Source organism: Peromyscus californicus, unplaced genomic scaffold (assembly GCF_007827085.1).
Source record: "Peromyscus californicus insignis strain IS unplaced genomic scaffold, ASM782708v3 Scaffold_8__1_contigs__length_139910024, whole genome shotgun sequence".
Lineage (NCBI taxonomy): Eukaryota > Metazoa > Chordata > Mammalia > Rodentia > Cricetidae > Peromyscus > Peromyscus californicus.
In genome coordinates, this window is record NW_026294606.1 from 34844892 (window position 1) to 34864546 (window position 19655).

Below are 19655 nucleotides of genomic sequence, written 5' to 3' on the forward strand. Positions count from 1 at the left end.
CATCACCTGATTGGCTTGAGCATAGGGTACATGGCAGGGAGCATAGATGAGCCCAGTACTGATTAGGGCTGCTTTTAGGGCATAGGCTAGTGTTCTAACAAAACTCTTGAATTCCAAGTCCTTTACTGCATACAGAAAGGCCTTTTAGGACTTAAGTGCTCTCCTAAGGTGGTTTTAACTGTGTACTCTCCTGCTCAGAGCATTATTGCATTAAAATGTCTGGCCCAGCTTTCAGCCTGGCTTCAGGGGTCCCAAGGTCTCCTGGTGCCTGCCATACAGTAGTCTTATAGGAATTTGGAAAACCCAGACATACTGCATAGGCCTGGTAGGTTTTCCCAGCCAGTCCAGCCATTTGGCTGGATTTCCTTGTGTCATTCTGGGAGCTGTAGCAGGGCTTCCTGTCTGCATCTATGATAAACAGCTTTCCTAGAGGGGCCACAGACCTGGGTAGTTTTGGCTTCGGTCCACAATACTATATTGTGTTTGGCAGCTGAAGCCCTTGTGGGGGGTGGGGAATCAAAGAACTATTGCAACAAATTTCCTTTTGAAAAAGGCATTCCTGAGCAAAAAGTCGTGCTCAGAACTGAGAATTGCTCAGACTAAATGACTGTGTCCTTTTTATTCCTTTCCCAACTCAGTTCTTACCCCAGAATAGACTAATATCAGGATTCTTTGAGGCTTTTGTTTTTCTTAGCAGTCACTGTAGAAGAATAGGTTTGTTTGCTTATTTGTTTAGGTGGGATCTTTTGTTCTTGGTTTAAATGTGTGCAAAAAAAAAAAGTCCCTTGACCACATGCTCAGGCTCCTTGTGTTGAATTTCATATATTTTCACACTTGTCTGTCATCCAAAGGAAGCAGTGATACTAGGTCTAAACCAAGCTACTCTCATTTAAATTGCATGATGTGTGCATGCACATGTGCACCCAGCTAATTACAGGTTGCAATAGAACTTGGTAGAATTTCAGTTTAGCTTCATTATGTCACAGACAGAGAAGTAGCATAAAGGGAAATGGCTAGAGTAGGTGAGGAGAAACACATAGATGGACGTTTTCTTTCAATACAGACATTTTAAGGGGGTTAAGACTTAGTTTGGGGTTCTGTCTTGTTAGGTCTGTGTGAATATTTCTCAGTATTATATTCCTATGAGATGCATAGCAGGACTTGTTTGTGATTGAAGAAGTTCCATTTCCTCATCAGAGAAGACAGAGATGCAGGTGTCTGGTCCTGCGAGTGGGATTTTCCCCCTGCATCCTGGGTGCCTAGCCAACAAAGCAGAGGCTCTCCAGCTCAGGTCTCAGGGTCTCCCAGAGCTAAGCCTAGAAGCAAGGAAAAGGAAGGATAGCTGGAGAGAATAATTGCTATTCAGTCTTCTTTAATGAGATGTATGGCCCACTGCTGAAAGATTGTGGCTGTGTCTTTTGTTATGCTAATTAGACACCATTAGAGCTTGGCAGTCTTTGATTTCTGCTTAATCCTTTCTGCTTCCTCAGCCTCCGTCCTGACTGGCAAACGGTTGGCAGAGAGTGGGCTGCTGCGTGGCAGCACGCTGGTTATTTATCACTCTTATGTGTGCAGACGTCTTTGGTAGAAAGGTGGATGATAAAAGATTTATTCTAACAAAGGCAGTGTGTATCTCGGACGTTTATTTTTTTACTTTAAAAAATATAATTTGAAAATGACCACTCTCTGCCTTTTAAGTCCTATTCCCCACCCCCAGTTGTTATTTCCATGGCTGCTCTTTCAGTCATAACGAATAGGAGATGACAGTTCGGTTCATCTCTCCTTGGGTGCCAAGATTTCCCTAAAACCTCTGCTTAACTCCCAAGTTGATTACACCCTAAGATTTCAGGGAAGCTGTAATTCCTCAGGGAGTGGGGGGGGGGGGGGGGGGCGGGGATAGAAGCAAGAATAATTTAATGGCCCAAACCAACAATTTAGCCTGCTTGCTTTACAGCTTACAGATATGCCTGCCTTCTTTTCTAAAGACTGAAGCATTGTCTTTACATGATTGCCCCAATTAAGAGTATTTACAGTGAGTTTTAAAAACAACACCTTTTGAAAAATGACCAACATGGTCCTTTTCTAAATAGTTCAGGGGTTGGTGTGACCTGTGAAATTCTCTAACAGCAGCACAGTATTCTAGAGCAGTCATGTACAGGAAAAACACAATGTGAACCACATATTTTCTTTTAAATTACCTGGTAGTCACATTTAAAAAAAATATTGTGTGTGTGTGTGTGTGTGTGTGTGTGTGTGTGTGTGTGAGAGAGAGAGAGAGAGAGAGAGAGAGAGAGAGAGAGAGAGAGAGAGAGAGAGATCCATATGTGGATGTCAGAAAACCTAGGGCTCAAACTCAGCTTGTCAGGGTTGGTGACAAGGGCCTTTATCCTTTGAGCATCTTGGCTAGTCCCCAGTACTCACAGTTTTGAAATATTTTTTGAGATTATAATATAATTACATCATTCCCCCTTTCCATTCCTCCCTCTGAAACCTCCCAAGTACCCCCTCCCACTTTCAAATACATATCTTCTTTTTGTTTAACTGGTGGTGGTGGTGGTGGTGTGTGTATTCCTAAATTCATGAATATAACTTGTTGAATCTATACAATGTTACTTGTGTGCATATAGTTTCAGGGTTGACCATTCAGTTTTGGATAACCCATCCCTGTGCAGCCAATGTTTGGGTAGTCCTGTTGATGAGACTTCATGGATGTAGCTTCTGACACTTCTAGGAGAGACAGTCTCACAGCAGACTCCCTGTTCTGGCTCTTACAGTCTTCCTGCCCCTCTTCTGCAATGGTCCCTGAGCCTCTGGTGCAGGAGCTGTGCTGAAGATGTATCCCTTGGGGCAGGGCTCCACAACTCTGCATTGTTGTGGTTTTCTATAATGGTCTCCATCTATTGCAAAGAGAAGTTTCCTTGATGAGGGCAATAACTACACTTATCCAGCTAGACCCTGTACCACATTTTAAAAGTGAAAAAAAAAAAAAACTGGTGAACTTAGAATTAATCCATATATGGTTTAAGTCAGTATACCAAAAGTGATGTTTTAACAAAAAGGCAATCTAAAAATCAGTGCAAAATTTGACATAATTTTATTCATGCTAGATTTTTGTTGTAAAACAAAGGCTCAGGTATCCCATGCTAGCATCTGTCTCCTTCTGTAGCCAAGTATGACATCAGACTTTTGATTCTCCTGCCTCCATGTCCCAAGTGCTGGGATTGCAAGTACGTACAACATACCCTTTTAGATAGTACTGGGCATCGAACTCTGGCCTTAGTGCCTGGGAGGCAAGCACTCTCTGAACAGAGCAGCACCCCAGCTCTCGCTGAGGTTTTTCTTTTTGTTTTGAACTGGTGTGTGCTTTGCTTACAATGTCTCACAGCACATTTCAGTTTGGATTTGTTGCCTGTGCCATGATTGGTGACTTTTTGTAGAGTTCATTTATTGAGCAGAAGCTGTTTAATCGATCACTTTACCACGTGACTAGTATACCTGTCAGGAGAAAAACCTCTGTTTAATTTAGTGGATTAAATATTATGAGCCGTATGACCTTAACCAAGTCACATTCCCTAAGGGGCCTTGATTTTCTCTTCTGGGTCCGGGCTAAGTGATTGACTTAGTCTTCCCTTCCCTAGGCCACTCTGAATCCGAAATTTGAAAACTCCACTGTAGCCCGTCACTCCTCTATGTAGTTATTTGAAATCTACTTCCTACACTGCAGTTGGAAAATGTCCAGTGTACCAACCACACCCACACCTCCTTCCCTCTAAACACCTGAATCCTCTGAATTCCCGCGAGCCCTGCACTGCTGACATGTGTCTGATGGCTTCGGTGGTCACCTCTGGGAAATGAGTGAGGCACAGCAGCAGGTTGGCGGACAGTGACTACAGACCACCAGGTTCCATAAACTCCATCTCTCTCCAACTCCGGTTTGCCCTTTTTTGTGTCTTTTGTTTACTTTGTTTTTCTCAGTTCATTGTGTTATCAATGAAACAAAATTCCCACAAGTGTCTTCCAAGAAGATGGCCTATTTAGGAGCCTTTGGCACATCTATGCCTTATGAGTGCACATGGCAAGAAATAAATCTGAGAATTTATTCTCAGCTCTTCTCACTCATTGTAACCATTTGTGGAGAAATGGATATTTATCTGGTGTTTATTCCTTGGGCTGAGAACAAGGTAGAAGTATTTTCACATGACTTGGATTATTTTGATTTGTGTGTGTTTTGAATTGATCTTTCAACAGTTCATTCTTCTGTTGGTAGCATTCATTGTCTTCTTACTGTTTCATAGAGCCTCTAGCTAATATATAATATTTATACAAGTAATAAATACCATTTGTTGTGTTACATCTCAGATGTAACTAATAAGTCTGAAGTCTTGAAAATCTTTTTAACTTGATGGCCACATTGCTCATTTAGTAAACCCCATATCTACTGGAGATACAGTCAGATCAATCGGTGGACCCTTGAAACCCAGGTTGTACCAACTTCTAAATATATTGTAAAGTTTTCCTACACACACCTTCCTATTATACAGAAGTTCCTGGAGAGAATGACTCCTTCCACTCAACTCCTTTAAGGATGAGAAATGGGTGAGAACTTCAGTGGTGACAGAAGGTTTGGAATGTTCCAAGTCTAGAGCCTAATTGTCTTAGGTGATTTTTAGTGCTCTTACTAGCCATTTATTACTCTCCACTGTATGTGGCCTAACATCTTTGTGACCATTAAGTAAATCCTTTGAAATATAGAAACAGAATCCATGTTTTCCACAATCAAAAATCTGAGCATGTCCTCAGATAGCATCTAAAGCCTATAGGTGAGATCTCCCACTTTGCTTTAAACCGCCTACCTGATATACCCACCAGTGGATTTGAAAAGTACCTTGATTTATGATGTTCTTCATTCTATTACTGTAAGACTTTATCAAAGGACTACTAAGTTGGATCATGGAATTTAGAGTACCCTGAGTCTGTGTTCCTAGTCAGGGTCACTCATGTTGGCCACAATAAGTTTATCCCCTTTGAAGGGAAAGTTATATTTTTATATCACTGCTGTAATAAAATTGAATTTACAAATAAGGCACAGTAGGGATTAATAATTAAAATAACTGATAATAAAATTATAATAGTATGATATTATAAATATTATATATGAGTGGTCTCAATCACTCTCAGAATACCTCATTGTGCTGTGTGTACTAATGGACAGATGGTACATACTGTGTAGATCCTGGGAACAATGGATGATTATGTCCTGGTGGAACACACCAGGAGGTTACCAGACAACACAATCTACTCAGATCACTGTGTAATTTCAAGTAAGATTTTTCAGACTGAGGTTGGCTAAGTGTCACTGAAACTGGGAGAAATAAAAACAGACAAGAGGGAACCACTGTGCATTCACTTCTAAACATTGGCATTTTACAGCTGGCAAGATAGTTCAGTGGGTAAAGCCGATGACCTGAGTCTGATGCTGCACAAGACTCCACATGATAGAAGGAGAGAAACAACTCCCACAAGTTCCTACATGCACCATAGCACTTATACAAAATTTGAATTAATTAAAATGTGCATAGTTAGAGATAGCTCAGGATAACATTTATGGCCAAAATGTTTTGTGAAAAAAATAGATTTTTTCAGTCACTTCATAGTTCCTTACTCCTTTTTTCATCTTTCTCATGTATACTTGATAAATAAACTAGTCAGAGTATGTTGTGTATTTCTGTACCTTTGTGAGATACTTAGTCAAGAAACTTGGTCCAGACTTACCAAGTAATGAGCAAAGGGGACCAGTGGGAAAGATCAGTAGGGTGGAGGTGGGTCAAGAGTCAAGTTTTTAGGATTGAGCTTTGGGGGACAGGGGTTAAAAGCACTTCCTGCTCTTCCAGAGGACCCAGGTTCAGTTCCCAGCACCCATGTCCGATGGCCCAGAAGCACCTGTAACACCAGTTTCAGGGGAATCTTATGCCTTTAGCTTCCACAGGTACCCACACAGACATACACATATCCCTTACCCTGATACCTCCGCACACACATATACACATTATTAAAATACAAAAGAAAAATAAATCTTAAAAGGAATAGAGAACCTTATCTACATATCTCATATGAGGTTAGTATAGTTCCATTAATAAGATACTATGGTAGATTTTACTGCCAATGTCTAGCCAAACAACTCAGTTATGAATTCTGAGCACATTTCCGTACTGCCTGGACATGATAGAGCTTACCTTGTGCTTAGAAAAATAGAGTTGACATACTTGTGCCAAGTCTGTGATAAGAAGAAAAAAATTGTGTGAGTTTATTGGACAACGTAGATCTCATGCTGTCCATCAATGCCACAATTAAACACACACACACACACACACATACACAACACACACACACACACACACACACACACACACACACACACACACATACACACACACACACTTCCACTAAAGCACTAGAGGTGGTATCCTGAAATGTTCTGCAATGCCAAGCAATTAGTTAAGTCTCTAAAGATCTTCAAATGCCAGGTCTAGGCAGGTGAGGTGTAGGCCTCTCTGGAGCAGTCCTGGGTGGTCACCTGCTGAGTCTCTGGTGGTAGGTGAAAACAGTTCCGGAATGAAAGGTGAGGTTTGGCCTCCAGCTCTGAAGACACTACCAGCATTCGCATTTGTGGCTAGGGTGGTCACATGGCTAAAAGAAAATGAGCCAGCCACTGCAGGAAAAGGGACTGGGACTGCTGACAGAGTGGCTTTGTCAGCCTGAACTGTCTGGAGGGTAGTTTCTGTGTCCTGTGTCATTTTGAGAGAAAGGACTTTGGAAGGGCCTGTTTTTCAGACTTTCTTCATATTTAGTTTTTTTCTGAGTAAAAGAAAGAAATTATAGAGCCAGTGAGATCCTCATAGCATTTAATCTGTGTGCAAATATAGATGACTTTAAAAGCACAGACATTCTGCTTCAAAGCAGTGTTCTTTTCCCTCTTGAATAAAATTAGCCCTGTTAATAAGCATAGCTAAACAGTATTTTTCCCACACAGAGAATAATGTCTTTTAAAATATTTTTATCATTTTTTCATAATTAGACACAAGTTCCTTTAAAAATAAATGTCATCATCTCTTATGAGCCCTCAAGTAGCCCAGGCAACTGCAAGCTAGCTTCGTGGGTTCTGATGGGCTGAGGCTTATTGCTTGTTTTCTACCATACATTCCTGTGCTGCATCCCTCTTCCATTACAGAATGGCACTGTGCAGTAAGAATGGTATTAAAATTTAATGCTATTGCTATTATCACTGTTGACTCTCTTTAGTACACATATGCCTGGTTCTTTAATTCCAGAGCCTGCCAGGCGAGCACACAGAAGTGTGCATAAACAGTCAGGAAACAGAGTGGTACCTGGAGATCCATCGTCGAATGCTCTGCCTGTTGTGAGTGATGAGTCAAAATGGAAAGGTTATCATTTTCATTAGCAGAGAACAAGACCATGCTTTTCTCCAAGTGTAATTACAGTGGTTCACTGGCAACAGCACACTACAGTAATTAGTCTAAAGGTGTATGTGAGGGCAGGCTTCTGCACAGACACTAGAAATATTATTCCACAGTTTAAGGTCACAGCCTTGTGTTTAACATGTTCCAGGCAGCTGGGGGGTTGGGGGTTGGAGGGCTAAACTTAATTTGACTGGAGCTAATGAAAGACATTTGACATTTCCCAGAGTCATGCATTCAGAAGTCAGTCAGGTAGAAAAATTGTATTTTATTATCTACAATAAAAAAAAAACTTAGCCACAGAAGTAGCATGTCATAATATTTTGTAGAGCAAACAGAGATAAAATTCAAGTTGATTAGGACTGTGATATAAATGATCCTAGGCACATAAGGTTTAATCTCCAGTCTTTTTTGGAGACAAGTGTGGATAGAAAATGTAATTTGGTTTTGTTTTTGAGAGAGGGTTCCACACTGTGGTCTAGGCGGGCCTGAAGCTCAGTATATAGCCATATGTCCTCAGACCTGTGATAAGCCTTCTGCCTCAGCCACCCAAGCCCTGGAATTTCAGGAGTCTGTCTCCAAGCCCAACAGAGAAAAAGTAATCATTAGACTCTTTCAGGAGATCACTTCTTTGCCACCTTACAGCTTTTCAAGTAATAGATGTATGTTACTCTCACGTGTGTGTGTGTGTGTGTGTGTGTGTGTGTGTTTACAAATTTTCCAAAGAAACCCTGACCTTTGTGGGGTTCTGTGACATTTATTTTTTGTTCTGTTTGACAGTCACACTGAAATTCTGGAACTTGTTACAACCCAGAATTGAAGATAGAAATCACATTGACACTACTTCCCAAATTCACTTCTTGGGTTTTCCAAATACAACAGTGTTATGGAACATTACTTTACTATGTAAGGATGTGTTGCATTTGTTTCACCTTGCCTGCCTAAGGCACTTGATTGGTCTAATAAAAAGCTGAGCAGCCAATAGCTAGGCAGTAGAGAGATAGGCAGGGTTGGCAGGCCGAGAGAATAAGTAGGAGGAGGAATCTAGGCTCAAGAAGAGAGAAAAGAGAAGAAGAGGGAGCTATCCGGGACCAGCCAGCAAGATAATGAGAAGCAGAGAGTAGGACACGCAGAATGAAAGAAAGGTAAAAGTCCCAAGGCAACACAGAGATGAAGAGAAACTGGTTAAACTAAGTTCTAAGAGCTGTCGGGACAAGCATCAGATAACTAATCAGATAAGCTTTCATAACTAATAATAAGTCTTCATATCATGATTTGGGGGCTGGTTGGTGGCCCAAAAGAAAGCCTGATACATAACAGAAAGGTAAAAAGAGAAAATGTAATAGTAAAGGAAACACTTCACATGCAGTGTGCAGGTAAAGCTCGAATGAGTTTAGAGCCCCCCCCCCCCTTGTTTTTTCTAATATAAAGAGGATTCAGATAGTTCCGTCTCTTACCAAGTCAAAGACACTCACCGGAATACCCCAGCTGCATCTTGAATGGGAGTAACAGCCTCTTTCTTCCTGCGGTTGTTTTCAGTTTTTCTCTCCAAGTTTTCCTACAGTATTTCACAGTGTTGTTTGAGAAGAAATGGGGGAAATGGGGTCGTTCTGAGGGCGCATTCTGTCAGCAGGCAGATTCTGTGCGGAACCACTGCTTTCTTAGCGTGCCCTGTGTTTACCCAGGTTCCCAGCCCAGCCGTGCCGTTAGAACTGATGCTACCCTCAACTTCAGCACTTGGGAAATCTTAAGCTGTGGCGCTGGTGACACACCTCTGGTGATGTAACAGGCTGAAAGCTACACAGGACTGAATTTGAAAAGCATCGCTTTCTGCTTGCCCTCTACTGGGTTTCTATACTCAAGAGAAGTCAGGGACTGCAGCATGGTGTCCGGGAAGCCAAGTTTTCAGTTGTAGTTATCAGGAGGCACAGAGAGTCGGCTCACTTCTTTCTCTTGGTCCTGCCTTGTTGGGTGGTTTTTTTGTTTTTCTGTCTAGGGGAAATACTGGCTTTATTTTCTGTTATTTTCTGTCTTAGTTGCAAGATATAGAGAAATGAGAAGGGAGGGGCAGGCAGGGGGAGATTAAAAGTACTTACCTGGTCTCTCCAAGACCTGGACCACTGGACCAAACTGACTGTCATGGGTAAGGACCGTGCTTCCCAGCAGCCTTGGAGGTCCCCCCTTCACTCAGGCTCTTGTGAGAATTTCTGCACACTTGTCCTCACTTCACTCTATCATCCAATCTTTTAAACAGATAGCTTTACAGGACTTTTTATAGTTCATCTTTCACAGAGTGACCTTTTAAAGTTAGGTTAAGATGAGGTAAATGAAGTTTTGTCCATCCTGGGGAAAATCGCTTTCTCCACTGACATTTGATGAATAAATTGCAGAGTATATTTAGTAGATACCAAGACCAGGAGCCACTCTGGAAAGTCCAAAGAGCTGAATTGAGAAACAAGCAAGTGGGCCCCATTAGCCCTTGCTTCCCAGTTAGTAGCAGGGTGTTTTCCTGGCAGATGTGTTGAAGATCAAAGGTTTGTGAAGGGAAACTGAGTTTGCCATAGAAACACCCAAATTCGGGCTTATACTGCTAAGCGAAACTCTTCAGCTCCAAGGGGTCACACATTAAATAAAACATTTATTTAACTGACTGTAAATTACATACTAACAAAACAAGAAAGACAAGAGGCGTCTTTCTGAGGGGTTGTTATTGTTGGTTTGGTTTGGTTTGGTTTTTATTTTTTGGTTTTTCAAGACAGGGTTTCTCTGTGTAACACTCCTGGCTATCCTGGAACTCACTCTGTAGCCCAGGCTGGCCTCAAACTCAGAGATCCGCCTGCCTCTGCCTTCTGAGTGCTGGGATTAAAGGTGTGCGTAGCCGCCGCCCAACTTCTGAGGTTTTTTGTTTGTTTGTTTTAAAGAGGTTTGTTAAATTTCCGACAGGCTTTAGGTCCTGAGTAGCCCTTTGAGGGACTTGTGAGTGCTCTTTGGTTGGCATTAAAGATGAAGTGAGTAGTCTAAGTGCAGGAAGAAAATGGCGGTCGTTTTCGGGTGCTCTCTGTATACACTTGCTTACTGTGAGAAAAGAAACAGGCTGATTACACGATTTCCTTTGTCAGACTCCCGTGAAGCCTTGTGTCTACATCAGTTCCTGACTACAGATCTAGAGTAAAAGATGATATAAAACTTGGATGTCAAAGTCTTCCGTTTAATTTTTATTTATGTTTTTGTTTTATGAGGTGTGTGTGGGTGTGGGTGTGCCATGTGTGTGCAGGTTCTGATAAGTCCAGAAGGGGCATCAGATTCACAAGAACTGCAGTTGTCAGCAGTTGTAAGCACTTGATGGTAGGCTCTGGAGCCAAGTGCCAAGGTCCTCTAATTCCTCCTCTCGGCCCTCTCCCTTAGACCAGCTCCCCATGAAGAAGTGAAGGTCAAAGCACAGACAGGTCTCTTTCATCTTGACAATCATCTGCTGACAGACACCCTGTACCCTACTCTGCTCTCCTCCCCACACATGTAGCACCCCGGGTGCTTTTGGGTCAGGTGTTGTGGAGTCTATTTGGTTGTTTTTTTTTCCATCTCCCTTGGGTGCTGCTAGATCACATGCTCCTTCCGTGTCCCACCATGCCTTTCTTCCTGTCCTGGAATGTCACGGTTGTTCTGAAGTCACCCTTAGAACTTCCTATAGATTGACCAGGGGCAGCTCAACTCTTTTTGGCTGAGTATGGTATTGTGCTGCCATGGAGGGTTTTCAAGAAACATGGTGTCCAGCCCCTTATAGGCTGTGCAGGGTTTTGTTTTGTTTCATCATTTTGCAGAGTAACATGACCTTGCATTCCTGGGGGTGGCTCTAGCCCTTTGGCAGAGTTCTGTCACTGAAAGGAGGAAGCTGTAGAAGGCCTAATCATAGCAGAATGTCAGGTGAGTGGACATGTGGCCTGGTGCTGGCTAAGGCCCAGTGCATGCTCTATCATTGTGTAAGATAAGCTCTGGTCCCTTCTCATGGATCAGCCCTGCTGCTTGCTCAGTAGCTAGGAGGTGTGGTCTGATGTGCCTAAGGAGGCCTGTGGCTTGACCCAGCCTGCCAGATGCCCTGTTTTTATCTTGGGGGCAGGGCCTCCTCACTCTGCTAGCAGAAGCACTCATGATAAGACATATCACGCTGGTCATTGTAAATCTTGATAGATAAGTCTTTAATGGAATTAAAGACTTGGGGAGGGATCACATTTAGGAAACATAATAAACAAATGGTTCCTTTAAAATGAGGTTTGATGACTAGGGTACAACTCGGCGGCAGAGTACTTACCAGACCTGTACTAGGCCCTAAATTCCATACCCAACATTGAAAGATTAATTAAAAAAAATATAAAATACATACAATATGACAAATCTGGAAGGTCTTTATTGTTCCCAAAGCCAAGTGCTTCTTGGAAATGCCCTTCCTCAACCTCTGCTGCTTCTAGGATGACTTGAAGGAATCAGTTCTCTTCATGGTTGTGATTGATGGAGAGTCCAAGTCTTCATTCATAAAAATCACAAAGGGGAGCCGAATTAGTTCTTACTGTGACTCTTAGAGGTGGGATGCACTGCAGCAGTTCCCATCAGTGCTCAACTTTCTTCTCTTTTGCTCAGTACCCTCTGGGAACCGTAAGAGCTGCAGCAGTGACCCAAGGTCTGTGGCGGAGAAAGGTGCTTGCTACTTACTGTCCATCTCCATGTACTACAGTTCTGAGCCTCTTTGGCAAGTGACAGTTAAAGGCTCATCTATAAATGGTTCTCTGATTGATCACGATCCCAGCTGCCTCCATAAACATACAAGGTTTCTTGTTGTTGTTTGGTTGGGTTTTTTTTTTTTTTTTTTTTTTTTTTTTTTACTGTATTCCTGTATTTTACTGTCAGCATTTTTATCTCCACATGAAATGAAACAACTGGCCACATAAATTAAAACAAGTGTACAGAAACAGCAAATAGCACACACCTTCAATGTTCTCACAGTGTTAACGCTAGCTAGATGAAGTTTAATTGCAGATTACCTTAAGAACCATTGACAGGTACTTATCCAAAGTCATAAGCAACTCACACTGTGAGCTGTGTGCAAATATCCCAGCTTTCTCCAGAAGAATGAACACCCATGGAACCTACTATTTACCAGTCTTTTTTGATAAATGGAACTCTGGAAATGGAAGCTCATTGTAGAAATTGGAGGAACTTTCCTTGGGGTCTATTTGGATTGTTTTTAAAGAGATGTATTATAGGAGTGTGCATTTCTTTTCAGGGGGTGAGATTAGTCTTGTAAAAAAAGAAAAGAATCATCAGAGACCTGGCAGCCTTTGGCTAAGGAGACTGCATTTTGAATAGGGTGGTAAGCTAGATGGCATGTTGGGGTATACTTAGGTATTGGCAATGTAAGAGGGAGTGGGGGGTTACTCTGTTGTTTTTTTAATTGTTAGGTGGTCTGTTCAGTGCAGCTGTGTTTATGGTTCCTAAATGATAACTGCCTGAACACAGTGACAAGTCCCCACAACTGAGACTAGGACCCTCTTGGGGGGGGAAAAATCATCCTGCCAGTATGGGGTATGTTTACTAAGTAGCAACAGCAAAAGCAATTCCAGGCAGTTTTACAGCTCATTTGATGGAGCAGACATTTTTGACAAGGTTGAGTTTTGTTTTTTAAGTAATTGATCCTTTAAATGATACATTTCACAGTGGAATAAACTTGGAAATGACAATTGGGAGGGAGCATAGTCACATTTCTTTAACCATTATTTGGCTGATTTAACTTATGGTCCTTAAAAATGGCTGCATAATTTGGAAACACAGACCTAACAGACTCATTAGTTGGTTGCTTCTTAAAATGTATTTTTATTACTTCATTGAGACTTTCATACAATTTATTTTATCATACTCATCCCATATTTCTTTCCCTAACTCCTCAGAGATCCACCCCTCCTCCCCACCCTCTCCCAGCTTTGTGTCCTCTCTTAATTACCCAGAGTCCACTTTATTCTGCCCATATACTCCTGGGTTTGAGGCCATCCACTGTAGCACGGTTGACCTACCAGGGACTACACTCTTAAAGAAAATCAACTCTCCCTTCCCCGTAAGGAATCAACTCTCAGTAGCTCCTCAGAGATGGGGTTGTGAGCCCTTCCCCACTTTGTGCTAGAATGCAACGGCCTGATCTTGCGCCAGTCTTGTGCCAACAACTACAGTTGCTATGAGTTCATGAAGTCTTGTCATGCCCAGAAGACACTGGTTTGCTCCCATCCTCCGTTCCCTCTGGCTTTTACAGTCTTTCCAACCCTTCTTCTGTACTGTTCCATGAGCCTGAGGCTGGGGGTGGGGGTCGGTGATGGCTGTCTCATTTGTGGCTAAGCACTCCACTGACACTCATTCTCTGTACACTAACCAGCTGAGAGTTTCTGTTTTAACCACCACTCACAGTACAAAGAAAGTTCTCTGATGAAGTCTGAGAGCTGCACTAATCTCTGTGTATAAAGATATTAATTTTGAGGGCAGTTTGGTACTATGTCCATTCAGCAGAATAGTAGTTGTAGATTCTCCTCTGGGACCTGTGAGCTCCCCAAACCATGAATTCTTGGTCAGATTAGCAATACCAGGCAAATGTTTCCTCCTGTAGAGTGAGCCTTAAATCCCAGAGAGAGAGAGAGAGAGAGAGAGAGAGAGAGAGAGAGAGAGAGATTACTTCTATAACATTTGTACCACTATTGCACCCTGGCATATCTTGCTACCCCTATCATTCTAGTACACAGGGTTCACAGCTGAGCAAGACTGTTGATTTCTTTTTTTTCTCCTGGCAGCCTATATAGCACCTACTAATACTATGAAAGCTCGGTGTCAGAGAAGCTTCCTATTCAGTACCAACTTGTTTTCTCCATGTCCTGTGATTGAGGTGTGTGGTGTCTTTAGCAATAGCACTTACCATCAAGTTCAAGTGGGGCAACCAAGAACAATGGCTATGGCCTGTATTGTTTTGGGAGCCTCTAGGACATCTCTCAAGGGGAGGTATCCCATACCTGGCACTGGGTTTTTATTTGGCAACCTATGGCCTTTAAGGGTATCTTGTTTAGGGTTTCTATTGCTGTGCTGAAACACCATGGCCACAAGCAACTTGAGGAGGAAAGGCTTTATTTCATTGTACAACCTGTAAGTCCATCATCCGTGAAAGTCAGGGCCTTAACTCAAGACCTTAACCTGCAGGAGGGAACTGATGCAGAGGCCATAAAGGAGTACTGCTTATGGCTTGGTCCCCATGGTTTGCTCAACCTGCTTCTTATACACCCAGAACCACCTACCCAGAAATGACACCACCCACAGTAAGGTAGGCCCACCCACACCAGTCATTAATCAAGAAAATGCCCCACAGGCTTTTCCACAAACTAGTCTGGTGGGGGCACTTTCTCAATTGAAGTTCCTTCTTCTCAAGTGACTCTAGCTAGTGCCAGATTGGCAAAAACCTATCCAGCACAGGGGGGAACATTATCCCCTGTGTAGGGTAACTCCAGTTAAACTCTTTTATATGAATGTGTGTGTGTGTGTGTGTGTGTGTGTGTGTGTGTGTGTGTGTGTGTGTGTGTGAAGCTTATAAATACGATGGCCTTTCCAAACATCTTTAGTATTGATCATCCTTCTTCTTCCTTTGCCCTACCCTCCCATCCCTCTTTCCCTCCCCTGATCCCCCCTTTCCCCTTCACATCATCTGTCTTCTACTATCCTCTTACCCTTAAGGCCCTTCTCCCCACTCCCTGCCAGTGACCCTCTGGCTTTCTGGATCCTACAGGTTCTCCTGACTGAACACACAAATCCAATGATCCACCTATGAGTGGACATGTGACATTTGTCTTTCTGGGTCTGATGTTGGTTACTTCAGTCAGTATAATGTTTTCTAGTTCCATTAGTTGATCAGCAAATTTCATAATTTTCATGTTTGCTCTTAAAGAAAAAACGATGACATGGAGTTGTAGCTATAACAAAGAGACACTTGCCTACAACAGAGAAAAATATATTTATTATGGAAATACTTGTGCAAGTTAGTCATAATTTCAGATTGTATAGAACATGTACAACACTGAGGTGCAAGGCCTAACAACTAATTTTGTTTTTTAAATTATGTGTGGGTTTTAAAATAGTGTGTGTGTGTGTGTGTGTGTGTGTGTGTGTGTGTGTGTGTGTGTAAGGGGTATGTGCACATGAGTGAGTCCAGGTGCTCCTGGAGCCAAAGGAGTGAATCAGATGCCCAGGAGCTGGAGTTAGAGGTAGCTATAAGCCATCCAATATGGGTGCCCGACTCAAATGTTGGTCTTCTGGAGGAGCTGTGTGCACACTTAATCACTGAACCATCTCTGCAACCCCTAATGACTAGTTTTGGGTGCATTTTCTTTAGTGTTATATCCCTTATAACTCAAATTAATGTTTATTACTATTCTTCCATATTGCCAAAATATTTCCCTGCATTTGGATTAGAAGCAGCTTGTTCTGGCTTGTTATGTAAGTTTGTTGCAAGAAACAAAGTGATATTTAGATCTTGGTGTATTTTAGGAGCTTTTTTTTTGTATCTTTCTTGTGTGGAAGAAAGAAATCTGATCAAGTTGTTTCATAGTCATGTAAAAAATGAGTTTGTGCTATGGTGATTTTACATTCCTGCATAGTTAATGTTTTTCAAGAGATTTGAATGAGTTATGCGCAGTGTTGTCTGTTAAACAACTGACCATCTGCAGCCTACTTTAAATTCAAGAAGCAGCTATAGTCCAGGACACTATATGGGCTGATACTTATTTTCGAATCCTTTTTTTTTTTTTTTTCCAAGATAGTTTCTCTGTGTAGCCCTGGTTGTCCTGGAACTCCCTCTAGACCAGGCTGGCCTTGAACTCACAGAGGTATTTTGGCATTCTTGCTTCTTGACCCCTGTCTTTTCTTCTCCCCACAGATTGGTGAAAGACAACAAGTACTAGTAACAGAAGAATCCTTTGACTCCAAGTTTTATGTTGCACACAATCGATTCTACGAGCAGGTAAGAATCATTCGCATTCACCTTTTTCTCCTAAGTGAGACCAGTTCTGAAAGTTTAAGTGAAGGGGACAAGAAGAAGAAAGGATTGAATCAAGAGAACCAGACTAGCAGGGGGTTGATCTCTGATTTTCCTTCAGTCACTGGGTGTACTTTGAGCCACACAAGTCTAGGGTAGGGCAGCCTTGGGTGTATGGGCATTGGGAGCCCAGCAGCTAACACAGCAAGTGGAGATGGGGTCCTCTTCGGAAGGAAGGCGGGAAGCACATCGGAGTGAACTGGACATGTTCCCTCTCACTTGCAGGTGAGGAAGCCTGGCCAAGGCACCCCCAGGTGGTCTCTAAAACCCTCCGAGGGAAGTTGCTTCACCCTATAAGGCCTCCACAGTGTCTCATCAGTCTGAGTGGAGTCCAAATAGGCCCTTTCTCTTCTGTTCCCAGCCTTTTTAGCAAAGGAGAATTAAAAAAAAAAAGAAAGAAAGAAACTAAATTAAAACCAAACTACCAACCCAGTAAACAAACACAGCTGCTGTACATGCATGTCTAGAAGCCCTTGACTTCGGTCAGTACCTGGGGCTTCACGTCCCCAGTGGGGGAGGGAAGCATGTCAGAAGTGACTTACAGAGTTCTTCCCTCAGGCAAGAACCCTGCATGGACCAAGGAGGACAATGGGAAATGTGTCTTAGGAGACACTCAGAGTATCGTGGGATGGCCACAGATGGTTCTGAGTCATATTAATTTTCCTTAATGTCGAATGGTGTTTCCTATCCTTCTATTCTTTCTCATCAGATGAGAAGTGGATTTTTTTTTTCTTTCTCTGGGTCATGACTGGAATTGGAATTTGGGGATTCTTAAGTACCACATGAGCCCTTCAGATAGGTCTGGGCAAGGGAAAGCATTACTCCAGTTAGAAAGCAGTAAAGAGGCCTCACTATTGCCTGTCCATGTGGAGTACTGTCAAATTGGGCAGCAGTTCCGAGGTGGGACCTCAGAGCCCAAGTAGACGCACTGAGGAAGGAGCCCTGTGCCTCACCTTTAAGCTGAACCTCTTCTTGTCGCCATCTCAGGAAGAGCCGTTCTCCTATGCAGGCCAACCCTCTGCTCAGCCTTGGGGAGGACCCTGATGTGTTTTGGTTGCCTCTTCCCTCACTTTTCTCATGCCTCAGCAGGGAACCATCCCCCTGCCTCTAAAAGAAAACGGCATGCCTCATTAGCTGCTTCCTCCAGTGTAAGGCAGTAGGGCTTTCTCCAGTTATTAAAACCCGAGGGAGGGTGGCAGAAGACGAGAAACACTGAGCCCTTCATTCAGGTCAAGACAGCAGATCAAGAAGGCTTATATTCCCCTTGAATAGCACCAAAATTTCTAGACATAGTTTGGACTAGGGGTTTTCTTACTTTATAAAAATTAATTTAAAAGAGCCTGATACTAATGCTCTTTTAGTTGGCCTGTTTGCCATGCGTCACCCACCCTCCAGGTGACCTTTTCCCCACCCTTTAATGAAGCCGTGTGTGTGTGCAATAATTATAAAAGCTGACCTCAGAAAGCCCAACACCCAGTGTGGTGACTGCAGGTTCTTCCCTGACCTTTCCTGACCCCCCTCCCCCTTTTTCTGTCTCTATAACTAACCTTTCAAAGATGTCATAACTTCTATTTCTAAATAAGATTGCATCAGAATATCAAGGGATTATTGCTTTAGTACTGGCCTGTTTATGTTGGACCCTGACTTGAAGAGGTTGGCAGGTAGCTACAGTGCTAAAGCGGAGGAGTGAGGGGACAGAATGCATACAAACTACCTGTAGGGTCCCAATAAGAGGAGGTGTTTGCTGAGGTAAAAAAACATGGACCTCTATCACTCTATCAGCAATCTCTAGCAGAAAGAGCCATTTGACAGTTCCCCGTGAGCCAGCTAAAGTGGCCTTCAGAGTGACTGCTTCTGTACAGAGATTGGCTCATGAGACTAACAAACACATTTCTTTTCTAACAACAAAAGGCATGAAAGGCGGCCATTAGCCAGAGGAGTCATTTAGACAAACAGCAATGTGCTGTATTCCTGAAAGAATTGCTTTGAAATGTCCTTCCTCTTGACCTTTTGCACAGATGAACACACACACACACACACACACACACACACACACACACACACACACACACACACACGAGGCCTTCATTTGAAGCATCTCCTAACCATTTTCCTGACAACTAAATTGGAAAGTATTGGAAGTGTGCAGTTTTCATTATTTCTGAATCCGTTTTCTTCATTGTGCAGGACAGGCAAGGGCAGAGTACCGAGGCCAGTCCAGAAGTGGTTGCTGGCTTTGGGGAATTTCCCAGGCTACTGCCAGTGTGCTTCAAGAAAGCACACTGATGATGGAGGCACTGGGGCTATGGCCCCTTGACTTCTCCCAAAGAAGCCTTACCACTCTCCTGGGCTCCAAATCCTTGAGCAGCCAGAGGATAGAGCACTGTAATGGGGTCGTACAGCAGAATCTTCTGCGGACATCTGAATACAGTGTGGACTTAGCTGACAGTGGCATATCATTTTCCTTCTTCATTGTGACAACCACACTGTGCTGATGGACGAAGTTACTGGTGGGCAGAGTAGTGTGGGGAGCAAGAAGTCTTCTGTCATTGTTCTTTAGCTGACATTAAAAACTTCTCATTTCTGAAAATCTGATTTAAGGTTTTGGTGCCAAAGAAGCCTGAATTCATGGGGAAAATGGTTGAAGTAGACATTTATGAATCAGGAAAACACTTTTTGAAAGGACAGCCAGTATCGGACACCAAAATCTACACGCCATCCATCAGCAAGCCGCTGGCCAAGGGCGAAGTCTCGGGTTTGACAAGGGTAAGTTAAGGTTCTTTCCCCCCCGCCCCCACTGCTGACAGAATGGCAGTGACCCTGTGCCACGCATCTCTGATCATGTGCGGTCCCCGTTTTAAGGGCACACAGGCTTTGCTCCTTTCTGACAGATGGAGATCTAGAGGTGCAGCTGGGTATTGCTGATGTAGCCTTTTGCCTCTCTGCCCATAAAGGGAATAAACTGCTTCCTTTTTCAGGCCAGAAGCAGAAGGCAAAAAGCCATTATTTGCAGGTAAGAGATTCAACACCAAGGGTGAACAGATCCAGCATGTTTCTGTATCATAGATCCTGAA

The 19655-nt window shown here is 42.9% G+C and overlaps 1 protein-coding gene across 1 annotated transcript in view; it reads left to right on the forward strand.

Annotated features, from left to right (window-relative positions):
- The window catches only part of Cdkal1 (CDK5 regulatory subunit associated protein 1 like 1), a 570376-nt gene that overhangs the window by 519307 nt on the left and 31414 nt on the right, over positions 1 to 19655 (forward strand). Inside the window, 2 exon segments of the mRNA XM_052727871.1 lie at positions 16423 to 16506; positions 19183 to 19347. Of these exon segments, the coding sequence (XP_052583831.1) occupies positions 16423 to 16506; positions 19183 to 19347 (249 nt within the window).